This window comes from Plasmodium gonderi (genome assembly GCF_002157705.1).
Source record: "Plasmodium gonderi DNA, contig: Chr01, whole genome shotgun sequence".
NCBI lineage: Eukaryota > Apicomplexa > Aconoidasida > Haemosporida > Plasmodiidae > Plasmodium > Plasmodium gonderi.
Window position 1 is genome coordinate 560,471 of NW_021628925.1, and position 14,658 is coordinate 575,128.

General features: G+C 33.8%; 3 protein-coding genes across 3 annotated transcripts; 1 reads left to right on the top strand and 2 right to left on the bottom strand.

The window, feature by feature from the left end:
* Positions 1–1,472: 1,472 nt before the first annotated feature.
* Positions 1,473–6,354, top strand: PGO_011080 (hypothetical protein, conserved; the record flags this gene model as incomplete). Its single annotated transcript, XM_028685748.1, has 3 exons — positions 1,473–1,653; positions 1,962–2,207; positions 2,546–6,354. The coding sequence occupies 3 exons, from the start codon at positions 1,473–1,475 to the stop codon at positions 6,352–6,354; spliced, it is 4,236 nt and encodes a 1,411-aa protein (XP_028541549.1).
* A 1,892-nt stretch (positions 6,355–8,246) lies between these two features.
* PGO_011090 (proteasome subunit alpha type-6) lies at positions 8,247–9,434 on the bottom strand (the record flags this gene model as incomplete). The annotated part of the gene is made up of 3 exons (XM_028685749.1): positions 8,247–8,602; positions 8,851–9,201; positions 9,359–9,434. 3 exons carry the CDS (start codon positions 9,432–9,434, stop codon positions 8,247–8,249), a joined length of 783 nt encoding a protein of 260 aa, XP_028541550.1.
* Positions 9,435–11,350: 1,916 nt separating this feature from the next.
* Positions 11,351–13,018, bottom strand: PGO_011100 (hypothetical protein, conserved; the record flags this gene model as incomplete). The annotated part of the gene is made up of 5 exons (XM_028685750.1): positions 11,351–11,494; positions 11,754–11,819; positions 12,122–12,157; positions 12,485–12,604; positions 12,788–13,018. The coding sequence occupies 5 exons, from the start codon at positions 13,016–13,018 to the stop codon at positions 11,351–11,353; spliced, it is 597 nt and encodes a 198-aa protein (XP_028541551.1).
* Between the last annotated feature and the right edge of the window lie 1,640 nt (positions 13,019–14,658).

Here is a 14,658-nt window from a genome sequence, read left to right on the forward strand (position 1 = left end):
TAAATATAAAACACGTAGTCTCATCTATAAGGGACATTTGAGTTGTAGTTTATAAAATAATTTTCTACATGATGCATATAAGTTTGTCGAAAATGGATGTCTAAGGGTGTAACTAGTCGCATGTGCAAGAAAAAATAAAATAAAAAAAAAAATAGTAGGCAAATAAGATAACTACTTAACCATTTGTAATATATTATCAATGGGGAGGCAGGAGAAAGATTTGCATGCATGTGTTCATACATTATAACAATCCTTCGTTTTTTCTCAAGCATAGACGATACCTCGTGTGCTTTACATACCCGTTGCATATGTGGATAATGTCGTGCTGATGGTTTTTTTTTTTTTTTTTTTGTACCTTTGGTTTTAGCCTATCTGTTTCTAAGCATATTCACATGTATGGGTTATACATGTATATGTATGTTTTTTTTTGTTTTTTTTGTTTTTTTTGTTTTTTTTGTTTTTTTTGTTTTTTTTGTTTTTTTTTTCGCGCCACCCTACTGCCCTTCAATTTTTCTCTTAACGGAAAAGCATGCATTCGTTATATCCCCATCCCTGAGGAATATTTTTGGGCGCAATGAGAAAAACTGGCTACGACGATGATTTCTTTTGTTTTATTTTTTACATACTATTATATATATATACATATCGCATATGTATGCACCTGTATATGTACACATACGGATATACGTATGTATATATGTATGTATATGTATATATATATATATATATATATATATATATATATATATATATATATATATATATATGTAGCATACCAATAACATGTACATGCACGAGAACATGTTTTTATTTTTTTATTTTTTTTTGGTTGTTTATTTATTCATCTTTGCCTCTTACACAGTAGGGATATTTAAGAAAAACCAAGTTTTTATCAAAGAGCAAAACAGAAGGGGAAAAAAAAAAAAAAAAAAAAAAAAAGCACCGAAAAAACTGCAACATTATTTTTCATGGGTAAAATTAAACAATTTCAGTCACGCGAAAAAAAGGGGAAATATAAGAAAAATGCCATTTGGACGTAAGGGCATGAGAAGAAGGAAAAATATAAGAAAAAATTAAGCAAGGTATAAGCATATAATATAATAATAATTTAGGCAAAAACTTAGGTATCATACGAGCATCATACGAGCATCATACAAGCATAATATAAGAATTATTTAAGCATAATTTAAGCATAATTTAAGCATAATTTAAACATAATATAAGCTTAATAGAGGAAAAATTTAGGCAAGCAGAACGTGCATACAAAACACACGCATGCACAGGAGTAACATTTTGCAACTCATGCGCGACCCATTTGTACCAGAAGTGACCTTTTTGAATTGTTAAACAAAACTGGCATATGATATTGTTAAATGTGATTTTATAGAATTGTTTGAAAATTTCCTCTTTTTTTTTTTTTTTTTTTTTTTTTTTTTTACGTTTTTTTCTTTTATCACTTATCTTATTGAAGTATGAGTAAAGAGGGTGAGAATCAGAATGTGGACGAAGAAGATTTGGGTGGGAACATTTTAAAAGATGACATACAAAATGATGATGCAACAGAAAGAAATATTCTCATAATAGGAGACGAAAATCTGTCCTTTTCAGAATTTATAATTGAATCATATCCGTCCTCTCATATATACATAGCCAGTGAGAACTCTTTTTTTTTTTTTTTTTTTTTTTCTCATTTTTCTATACCATACCTGTTGTATAGCAATATGTGCAAGTTGAGAAACATGATAATATAACTAAATGATAGATCCATTTTTTTTGACTTCCCTGTTTTTTTTTTTTCTTTTGAGAGAGAGAATTATATATATGTGTCGTCTCTCATAATTTACTTGCATGAGCTCATTTCAAAGTTTTCCTTACTGTGCAAAATTTCTTTCACACGATTGTTTATGCTTCCATTTTTTCATTGTATTTAACATGTGTTTTTTTCCTTCTAACCCTCGAAGGTACATCAACTGAACTTGAAATGGATTACGTGTTACGGGACCTGGAGAAGAAGAAAAGGAAGCTAAAAATCGAAATGATGAATCAAGGAGATGTCCAAACATCCAAAATGCATTTTTATTATATAAGAAAATATCAAGAAATGTATAAGGACAGAAACGTGCATATAATATTCAACGCGAATTTGTTTAACTTGGGTAGTCACTTTCCAAATAATTTTTTCAGTACCGTTTTTCTGGTTCTTCCAGGTAAGAATTTAATCTGTTCACTTTGGAGTGGCCTGATGAATTGGTTCACTTTGGAGTGGCCTGATGAATTGGTTCACTTTAGAGTGGCCTGACGAATTGGTTCACAATGGAGTGGCCTGACGAATCGTTCTTTGGAATTATTCTATGTTGCACCAGATGTAGTTACATTGATAAATGTGCTAATAGACATGATATAAGTTCTTCGTTATTTTATCCATGATCATAATATAACACTATAAAAAAAAAAATTTCATTTTTATTTATTTATTTTTTTTTTTTTTTCCCCCTCCCTCCATCTCTCTCGTTCGTTCATCCTCTTTCCCCGTATACACATTTAGGACTTTGCTATAACATCAAGGAGAACAGACTCAAGTACAATGATAAAGTTACAACACTCCGAATATATTATTTTCTCTTTTGTATACTGATCGAAATTGTTCAAATTGGTATAAAAAATGCAAATATTCATTTGTTTTGGACAAGAGAGAAATTAACAAAATTTGTGGATGATGATGATGATTCTGTAGAATCGATAGAAAAGGAAGGAGACCAGAAACTGTCTGATGGTGAAGAGAAGAAACGGGAAAGTATTCATGAAACGATTAATTCTCTCAAGAGTTTGATGTGCAGTGGAAAGGAGGAAGTTGGAGAGGTTGGAGAGGTTGGAGAGGTTGGAGAGGTTGGAGAGGTTGGAGAGGTTGGAGAGGTTGGAGAGGTTGGAGAAGTGGGAGAGGTTGGAGAAGTGGGAGAGGTTGGAGAAGTGGGAGAAGTGGGTGAAGCTGAAGAAGTTGAAGAAGTTGGAGAGGTTGAAGAAGTTGGAGAGGTTGAAGAAGTTGAAGAAGTTGGAGAGGTTGGAGAAGTGGGAGAAGTGGGAGAAGCTGGAGAAGTGGGTGAAGATGGAGAAGTTGGAGAGGTTGGAGAAGTGGGAGAAGTGGGAGAAGCTGGAGAAGTGGGTGAAGATGGAGAAGTTGGAGAAGTGGGAGAAGCTGGAGATGTGGCAGAAGTTGGAGATGTGGCAGAAGCTGGAGAAGTAGGAGAAGCTGGAGAAGTAGGAGAAGCTGGAGAAGTAGGAGAAGCTGGAGAAGTAGGAGAAGCTGGAGAAGTAGGAGAAGCTGGAGAAAACGTGTGCATCAAACTGTCAAATTATTCGCAGATGTACGTCGATGGAGAAGAAAACGAAGATGATGCTCCACCGATGGGGGGAGAGGAAGGACAGATGAAAAATTGCACGACTGGTGGCAAGGTAGATAATGACAAGCATGATTATGAGGAGGAGGACGACGAGAAGGATGAAGAAGAGCAGCAGGAGGAGGAGGAAGAGGAAACGGATGGCGAGGATGAGCAAGACGCAACCAGATTTAGTCACCTAATGGATGCAGATGTAAAAGATAAAAACGAAGATAAAGGAGGAGCAGTAGAAGGAGGAGGAGAAAAAGGAGCCGGTACCATGTCACATGTAGTGACATATGTGTCCATTTTTGAGAAATGTGAAGATGGTAAAGGAAAAAAGATGAATGAAATGAACATAGCAAGATTCCCACTTCATTACCAGATTGATATAGAGAAAGTTATGAAATTATTTCTTATTGATGATCAAAAGGATGATGAGGTGGAAGAAATCAAAAGGCTGAGAGTGAATGTGGATGAAATTATAAATAAGTATATACCCATAGTGTATGGAAATCATTTTATATATAATGAATTTTTAAAGAATTGCAGATTTTATTCTTTTGTTTTAAAAAGTAAAAAAATAACGATTCCTGAAGAGATGGCATTAATATTAGAACCCAACATTACTCGTGAGTACCCAATTGAAACCTACACATTTTTGAAGAAAAAATTTTACTCTCAATTCAAAGAACAGGTTAAATCATATACTGCAATAAAAGATCAGTTGTATCACATTAGCCATATGAGGCACAAGATGTACATTCAGTATGTTAAAAGTAATTCATATGGAATCAACAAGAGACACAATTTGTCGTATTACCTTTTTCAGTACAATTTAAACAGCATGATGAGGAGAAGTAAAATATGTCCTTATTGTGAGAAGGGTGTGGATGGTGGTGAGAAGGGTGCAGACGATGGTAATAAGGGTGCAGACGATGGTAATAAGGGTGCAGATGGTGGTGAGAAGGGTGCAGACGATGGTAATAAGGGTGCAGACGATGGTGATAAGGGTGCAGACGATGGTGATAAGGGTGCTGCTGCTGGTGATAAGGGTGCAGACGATGGTGATAAGGGTGCAGATAGTGGTGATAAGTCTGCTGCTGCTGGTGAGAACGCCCCCAGGGGTCATCAGGCCTACTCAGAGAAATTATGCAGACATAAATCCTCGACAGATAAATTATGGAAATCGATTTTCAGTCCCTTTGATTTTTTCCACGTGAATGACAATTTGAATTCATATTTTGAATATTATATAAACTTAAAAAAAAAGAATAAAAGTGCAAGTCGTAACACTCGTAAGCTGTCTATAAAACTTAACAGCAACAGAAGAATGTATAATAGTGAGCACCCTAACAAGAAGTATGTTAAGAGATCCATTGGTGGATCATATCGAAACAGTAGCTACTACCCAATGTATGATAATAATAAGAAATCATCTCCCCTTCTACCAACGCCACTCAATGAAAATACAAGTAACTATTCAGGCCGAGGCACAAATATTAATACCTTCAGAGGAGGAGGAGCAGCAGCAGGAGCAGGTGGCGTGAACAAAAGCAGCATGCACATTATGAAGAAGGGTAATCATAGTAGTGTATACAAACATGTTACACACAGTGCGAACAGTGCACACAGTACTCATAGTACCCATTACTCGTACAGTAATCTCCATTCGTACAGTAATCTCCATTCGTACAATAATCTTCATTCGTACAGTAGTCAGAACCCGTCTCACAATAGTCAGAACCCGTCGCACAATAGTCAGAACCCATCGCACAATAGTCAGAACCCGTCTCACAATAGTCAGAACCCGTCTCACAATAGTCAGAACCCGTCTCACAATAGTCAGAACCCGTCTCACAATAGCCGTTCCTATAACAGTAGTCAGCACTCCCCGCAGAGTAGTCAGCATCCCACGCAGAGCAGTCAGAATCCCATGCACAATAGTCAACACCACTCGTACAGTAGTCAGAATTATGGCAGTAGCAGCAAGTATGGAGGTAATGGAATTTACAGTGTACAGGATACTGGATATGTGGATAGTAGCAATTATGGAGATGCAAAAAGTTACACAAACGGGAATAATCACAGTGGATCGAATAGTTACAATTGTCATCAATATTCATCTAATAACAGGATTTTTAGGAATGAGAAAATGGGTAAAGGTAGCATGATGAATAACTATGACAATAGGAAAGATGAGAAAAATTTGAAATATAACAAGATTGAAAACCAAAGACAGAACCGTACTTATTCCACATCTGGCTTTCACAGTGGTGGTGGTGGTAGTAGTAGTACTGTCGGTTCCACTTACCACGAGGGAAATAATCCATACAATACTTCGATGCATCAGGGTTTGGAGAGTAAAAAATCGACCAGGAATGCCATTCATAAGATGGGGGAACTGCGTGCTGAGGTGAGAGGTGAGGCCAGAAGTGACGTGAGAATAGACCGTAGAAATGACGTGAGAGGTGACATGAGAGGTGACGTGAGAATAGACCGTAGAAATGACATGAGAGGCGACGTGAGAATAGACCGTAGAAATGACATGAGAAGTAACATGAGAAGTGATAGCAAAAGCGCGAAGAGAAGGAGAGACGATTCCTATGAATTGAGAAGAGGTGCAACATCCACAGAAAACTACCCGAGTAAACGTTACGAAAAAAGAGGAAGGAATAATGACTACGGGACAGAAAAAAAAGCAGATGTCAGAAGGAATAATGACAACCATCATCGAAGTTCTAAAAGTAATGCAGAAATGCAAGACCCATATGCATCATCAACAAAAGAACACAACAATAAATACTATGATGGGTGGGGTGATAATCACTCATCCAACAAGTCGGATAAACATATGTGGAAAATGCCACCCCCACCCCCACGTATTCCACCTGTGCACGACAATCAATCCTATCAGAAAATGGTAATCCCTCGTTTCACGTACATTAGCGCAATGAGTGCAAAACGGCACTTTCTGTGAACATATAAAAATGGACCTCATGCCAGCATAATAAAACTATACTTTTGCGTGAGCATAATAAAACTATACTTTTGCGTGAGCATAATAAAACTATACATTTGCGTGAGCATAATAAAACTATACTTTTGCGTGAGCATAATAAAACTATACTTTTGCGTGAGCATAATAAAACTATACTTTTGCGTGAGCATAATAAAACTATACTTTTGCGTGAGCATAATAAAACTATACATTTGCGTGAGCATAATAAAACTATACATTTGCGTGAGCATAATAAAACTATACATTTGCGTGAGCATAATAAAACATGTTCATCTTTTCACATTTCCAAATATCTTCATTTCTCATTTTTGAATTTTCTCCACCTTTCCTTGTGTGTTCCCCTCTTAGGCTAGTCATTACAATATGGATCCCCAAAGGTAAGAAACAAAAGGAGAGATATCACAAGCATCCCCGTAAAAAAGTGTGCATGCATATGTTGCAACTGGGACAAGATATATATATATGTATATGTATATGTATATATGTATGTATATATGTATATATGTATGTATATGCAAGTGCCCCCGTCTCCCCACTTGATGGGCCCACGTGCTATAAATTCCCTACTCCTTCTCTCTCTACCCCTTTCCTTCATAGCGAAAAAGGATCCAACGGATTGAACTACAATTCGGGAGAGTTGTACAACAAAAGGAGTTTATATGGACAAAGTAGGAACTACCGAAACAACTGAGATATGAGATATAGATTGGAAGGGAAGAAAAAAAAGAACTTTTTTTTTTACACGCCATATATGTATGCATATATATACATGTGCACTATACTTTGTGTGGACGATTTTTTTTTTTTTTTTCTTTTTTTCATACTTTTATTATATATATTTATGTATATATATTGTTGGATTTTTCTGCCCATTGTGAATAGAAGTTTCGTGTACGTTAATGAAATTTTTGAAAGTGTTTTTTTTTTTTTTTTTTTTTTTTACTACATTATTTCTCCATTATTTTTCCTTCTTTTTTTTTTTTGAATACTTTATTATGTTGTTCTTTTTTTTAATTTTTTTTTTTTTTTTTTTTTGTTCCCTAGCCTAACACACCTGCGTCTGTCAGTATATGAAAAGCCATTCTAAGTGACAATAAAAAAAAAAAAGTAGACATATATACATGCATATATATATATATATATATATATATATATATATATAACCCTTTTTAGCAAGCACCCCCATACCATAAAATGGTGTAACGAATATGGAATACCAAAATGTGGTGAGTGTTCCGGGTTGATACTATATGTGCACATGTATGTTTTTATATCCTTGGCATTCTTGCTTTTTTTTTTTTTTTTTTTTTTTTTTTTACACTTCATTCGTTTTATTCATTTTGTTTTACCTCATAAGGAACCGAACGTACTTTATGCGGTAAGTCTGATCAAAAATAAACCCGGGTGATACATATATAACATCCGCTGTTATGCCAAATGTTTTAAAAAAAAAAATCATAGATAGAAAAGGGTTACTTTTTTGGAGGAGACATCATCTCTCTTGTATGTACGGCTTCTTCCACTCGCAGAAGTTAGCATTGGTTGGTTTATAGTTCGTTCATGGGGAGAGGGACTATGCGTTTTTTTATAAATATGCCACAGGTGTGGTTTTTGCACGTGTGGATGCATGCAAAAAAAAAAAAAAAAAAAAAAAAAAATGTAATAAATGTAGTAAAAGTGGTAAATGTGGTGTACGGTGACAAATACAACAAATACATGACAAGCAAAGGTAAGCTCGTGAAAAATGTAAAATTGACAGAACTGGGAATGGCCAGACATTGCCAATTTTTTTACATTTTTCACGCGTTTAGCAGGACGAGGTAGAGGGGTTATTATACCAGCAAATCTAACTAATCCCTCTCCGCAATGAAGGTTAAGTAATTGTCTATCTCCTTCTCGCTAATTTGTGTGAAATTGGGATTCAGTTTTGACACTATTGCCATTTCTATTTCGTTGGCCTTTAAATCAAATGCCAAGATAGTTTGCAGTGCTTCAATAGCCAATATAATAGTGCTTTGTATATCTTCTTCTAATGTCTCTTGTTGAATTTTTTTTTTCCTCTTCTCAAGCAACCTTTCCAGTATGCTTATGCTTTCTTGTTCTTTATTCCCAATTACGCATGCTCGATATCCAGCACAGAATCCTGATGGATCGAATTTGAAAAGTCCAGGTTTGTTTTCTTCGTCCATTCCTATGATCATCCCGCCTTTGAAAAAAAATGGGGAAGCAAAAGTGTTGCTAATTCAAAGTTGCACATTTTGCTGTGTAATAAGTGCGTAGATTAATTTGGCAAAAATAAGGAAAATTTTATGACTTGCTCATACTTTTTTTTTTTTTTTTTGAAATAGCCATTTTTTCCACACATTGGCTAGTCCACCTGAACGTGTCATAATTTTATGTAGCAAAAAGGAGGCACGCATCCTCTTTGTTTTCTCTCTCTGATGGAAAACTTACTGCAAGCGTGAAGTCTCATATAGGCATGCTGTGTATAGACCTGAATTTTGTCACAAATATTTCTGCACAGGGTTTCTACATTTACGTTATGTCCATTTGCATATATATATTCAGAGGCCTCCGATCTAGCTTTGTAAACCATACTGAGACAATCTCCAGGCATACCCACAATAGAACATCCGATTTCATCCGTTATGTTGTAAATGTTTGTAATATTATTGTAATCTAAAAGTTTGTCTTGTGATATGTATTGAGCTGCCATTTTTTTTTGCGAAATGATAACAGCACAGTTTTCTCCTTTCACTCCGATGGAGGTTATGTTGGTGTTCTTTACTGCCTTTATAGCGTATTCTGTGGGAGAAGAAAAGCAGAGAAAAACATGACAATTATTTTTTTTTGCCTGTACATGTGTGTGGAGATATATATGTAGTTGGTTCCTTATCAAAGAAATGCACAATTTTTTTTTTATGTGCTTCTGCTTCCTATGTATTCATAAGAATGAGCATACCAATTTGATAAAGGTTCCCATCCGGGGAAAAGATGGTTAAGTGTCTATCGTACATGCTCTGAGATTGTCTCACCATAGTTACCTTCCTCGATCGTGATTAGTAAAGTCTCGATTTGTATTTTTTTTTTTTTTTTTTTAACTCCTTCTGTTTTTACCACCTCGTGTGTAAATCCGAATGCAGACACAAAATCATACAGTGCATGAAATATGTATAATGAGTACACAATGTACGTAGCACGATGGGTGCATGACACTTTTTTTTTTTTTTTTTTTTTTTTCTTTCTTATCCTATCCTAGCTTATCATAAGTTTTTTTTTTTTTTTTTTTTTTTTTTTCTTGACGCATGTGACAGGTAACTGTTGGACTAACTATTACAGGTGATGATAGTAGTCTCTTTTGAGATACCCTCTCCCTGTTCCAAGAAGAGACAAAGAAGTAGGGTTATTAACTTTCGTGTGTATTATGTATATTGTACTTTTTGCTTAAGTTGCTAGGGTTTCTAATACTATAAATATTGCGTATGTATTTCTTATGCTACTAAAACGGAGGTATTTTCCCTTGCTCGGAGGGGAAGAAAAACTGAATTCTATATGTGTGGCAATGACATGGGGGAAAAAATATGTACGGGGGTCATAAATAAAAGAGTGCTCATCATAAAAGAAGAATGCAGATCATAAAAAGAGAATGCAGATCATAAAAAGAGAATGCAGATCATAAAAAGAGAATGCAGATCATAAAAAGAGAATGCGGATAATAAAAAAAAGAACTGGGGTATTAAAAAAAAGAACTGGGGTATTAAAAAAAAGAACTGGGGTCATAAAAAAAAGAGCGTTGGTCATAAAAAAAAGAGCGTTGGTCATAAAAAAAAGAACGCGAGCCATAAAAAAAAGAACGAGGGTCGTAAAATTATTTTTTTGTTACGTTGCAAAGCCCATTTATGTACAATAGCATTCTAACATACATATATAATAGTAAGGGGCGTGTAAACAAGGTTGTATTGGTATGGAGTTTGTGCAAATGCAAAATTTGCACCTTTTGGTTTACTTTGGATGGGGAGAGGTGTGCTATGAGAAACTGAAGTTGCGTATTTTTTTTTTTTTTTTCCCTATCCTTACTACTTTATGAGAATTTTTTCTTTTTTTTAATCATTCGCGTCGAAATGTATATGGCACACTTTTTTTCGTTCATATACACATGTAACACAAAAATTGTGTATCTCCAATTTAAATATATGATAAATTACATTTATGCAAGCATGAATATATAATATTCCGAGTTTTTTTTATATAATATATGGGAAAGATTGTCAAACCTATTTGATGGGTATTTTTCAGTAGAGACATACATACATGCATACATACATACATACAGATATATATATGCATACCTATTTATGTATTGCTTTTGAATGATCCACACATTTTTAGCGAAACCAATTTTCTTACAATTCAAGAAAGTGGAACGAAAACATGTCATTAAAATGTTGCTAAGTAGAGCGTTTGAAGTAGCAAAATATGCATGACAGAGTGGTTTTAAAAAAATCAGTAAAAATAGGGTGACTGGGAGTGTGTGTTTGATGGGGGAAGCAAATATATAATAAACCCTCTGCCAGAAAAATGGGAATATCTTCTGTTGTATTGTGAAAAAAAAAAAAAAAAAAAAAGTGCTGGGAATTTTTTCTCCTCCCTAGTATTATATGTGTTACATATATTTTTGGGTACTGACAAAGTAGCGTCGTATGCTAATATAAATTCGTGATTAACAATATATGCACATATGAATGGAACATATTAACTGTACTCATTTTGTACATATATTATATCCTTGAAGAATTACTCATTTATGTACACATGGAATATTCATATTGTCGAATGCCTTCTTCTCTAATCCTGCTTCACACATAAACACACACGTATGGGAGAGTATAGAAAAAAGATAGTCTCGTGAGTATACAAAAAAGACTACATAAAATAAATTGCATTTTCTCTCAGTTCACTTATCGAGGAGGTGAGGGAAAAGCAAATCCACATTTTTGAAACTATTTGCTCGTGCTTCCTTGATAAAGGCGTACAGTATCATATTCCCTAACTTTCTTATGTACATGTTCATAAAATTTTGGTATATCCTATTTTTCAGCTGCACATAATGAGTGAATATGAGTACATGTTAATGCTTGTATGTATATGTGCAGAGCAAAAAAAAAAAAAAAATAAAATAAAATAAAATAAAAAATAAATTGTATTTAAATACATGTACATATATGTGCATATACAGGGGAGGAAAAGCCGTGTTTATAACAGTAAAGTAGTTGCATCAGCATTTCCTGGTCGTCACACGATTGCATATATGTGCAATATACAAATGTAACATTCTCTCACATGGACATTTGACTTACCCTGAAATTTATATAAAAATGGACGTTAATGCAATCTGGTTTTTGTTCGATAATCCATTCGGTTATCTGAAGGTGTGTGTGTGTGTGTGTGTGTGTGCATGTGTATATATATATATATATGCACGTACATATATATGTATGTGTGGAAAAATAAGGAGAGACTACGTGAAATGACACTTGTAAAGGAGCAGGGACGTGTTGATGTTCTCCATCTTCTTCTATGTGTCAACTGGAAAACCGAGATAGGATTATCTCTCAACTTAGGTTTCAAGTTCAAGTATAACACTTGTAGGAGTCATTTCGTGTTTTTTTTTTTTTTTTTTTTTTTTTTTTTTTTTTTTTTTTTTTTCCCCTTTTTTTGTACAAACCAAATGATTAAACAAGTTCGTATCTGCGCTGGAAACCTGAAAAAAAAAAAAGAAAAAAGAAAATAAATAAATTGATAGCTACGTAAACCAATAAGTGAATGAATAAGTAGAGTAGTGGACAAATAAGCGAATATGCAAATAAATGAATAAGACTGGTGCATAAATAAAGGGGCCTGCGAGGATGTTCCCATCTCACCCCCTCCACGCAGGGTGCATAACGAATGTGCAAAATCACATTTGCACGTTTGCACATTTGCACGTTTGCACATTTACACGTTTGCACATTTGCACGTTTGCACATTTGCACGTTTGCACGTTTGCACATTTGCACATTTGCACGTTTGCACATTTGCACATTATTACCGTGATATTTGTTGGGTATTTAAACCTAATTAGAGAATCATACTTTTCCTTAAAGAAAATGTTTTGAATATGGAGGACTGCCTTGAATTGCTCCTCCAACTTTTCTGTTATTTTGCTTTTCTACAAAAAGTGATCAAGGGGGAGGAGGGTATGTGTTTTTTCTGTAACAGCAACATAACGAAAAGAATAGCACATGTAAGTATATTCAGTTAATGGTGGATTGAGTTAAATAATTGTTCATGATGATCCATGCAACCGAACTCTCTCTGTTTCTTTCTCTAAAATCTCGTTGCAGTTCAATACCGTTACATATGGAAGGAAATGGCTGTATCGATCTACATTCAGAATAGTGTAGAAAAATACATGACTGTCACAAATGATGTTGATATTTTTTCGATAGGTTATGTCCTCAGATGGGTTCCAAATTTTGTTTTTAAAAAGTGAATAACATCTACTATTAATTTTATTTTTAGCATGAATCGTTTTATTCGATGTGTTGTTTTTGACAATTTGGCTTAGTGCTATCCCCCTCATCGTGTGGATTGTGAAGTTAAAACTGCAGAAAAAAAATAAAATAAAATAAAATGAGGAAGCGACACACACATCCACGTGCATGCGAAATGTGCTTATTATACATGCACATAGATGAATACATTTGAAGCTAATCAAACTTTTATGTAATCTTCAAATTGTTTACCTTTCTGAGGAAGATATAAAATATTTCAGATGTATGCTCATGGGGTGATACTTTTCAATAATTCACATGTTATCTAATTTCTCCCCCTGCAAAAAATAAAAGGTATATATTATAGCACACCCACGAACAAAATGAATAATTGATCAAGAACTAACACATTCATAGTAACAAGTAATGTCAAAAAGACCAAACGAAGAAGAAGAAAAAAAAAAAAAAAAAAAAAATCCTAATTTTGTATATCTACCTTTTTTTGCCTGAGGTACGTTTAGAGGTAAGGTGAGGGTGGGGGTGTATACCCCTTCATTATTTTTGCCTTTTTGCAAAAATGATGTAACAAGGGTGTGTGCACATATGTATAGTGTATGTTATAATATGTAGATAAGTCGACGCTATTTTTTTTTTTTTTTTTTTTTTTTTTTTTTTTACTTTTTCTTTGCTCTTTTCTCTGCCTCTTCTTCCTTTACTGCCCTTCTTTGATCTTCTCTATTTTTTTTTTTTTTTTTTTTTTTTTACTTCCCACGTGCTGCTTTTTTGGAGGCTTTATATAACAACTGAAAGAAGTGAAAAAATATATTCTCTGTTGGTACAAAAGGATCAGAGTTCTAATGGTGCTCCACTCATGTAGTGAAAATAATTTTTTACAAATGTCACGGTCGCCATATATATACATATGCCACACCTGCTGTTATGTGTGTTTTTATAGGATGGAAGTGTTTATATGCGAACGATACATAGGATTTGAATTAAAAACAGGATAATTAAAAAGGCAAAGTAATGGAAACAATAGTTGGGCATAATGACAGTTGTTGTAATTTCACAAGACGTGTTATGTTTATATTACATATATATATGTGCAATGCAGCATGCCTTCTCTCAAAAAGAATAACGACCATGTGTGGGTAGAAAAAAAAAAAAAAAAAAAAAAAAAAATCATTGTTGAAATAAAATCGAAAAGAGCGGGGTTGAAACTTTATAATTACAAAAAATAAAATAAAATACACATATAAAAATAAATTCACTATACAATAAAACATAATTTTTATGTATTTCATACTCGGCAATATTTTAAAGTATACGGACAAGTGCAAAAAAAAAAAAAAAAAAAAAAAAAGGTAAAAACTGTGATAAAGGAAAGATGGATACGGGAAATGAAGAATCAGGAAGAATTTTTCTAGACTAAATATAAGCAGCATGCCATAATGAAGAATAAGCTTTAAAATAATTAAAAAAAAAAAAAATAAATAAATTAGTCTTTTTTTTTTTTTTTTTTTTTTTTTTTTTTTCTTCTCATTCTTTCTATTTTTAAAAAAGAAAAGAACAAATACGCATCCAGGAGTGATGTTTTTGTTTTATTTTATTTTGCTTTGTTTTATTTTGCTTTGTTTTATTTTGCTTTGTTTTATTTTGCTTTGTTTTATTTTGCTTTGTTTTATTTTGCTTTATTTTATTTTGCTTTATTTTATTTTGCTTTACTTTT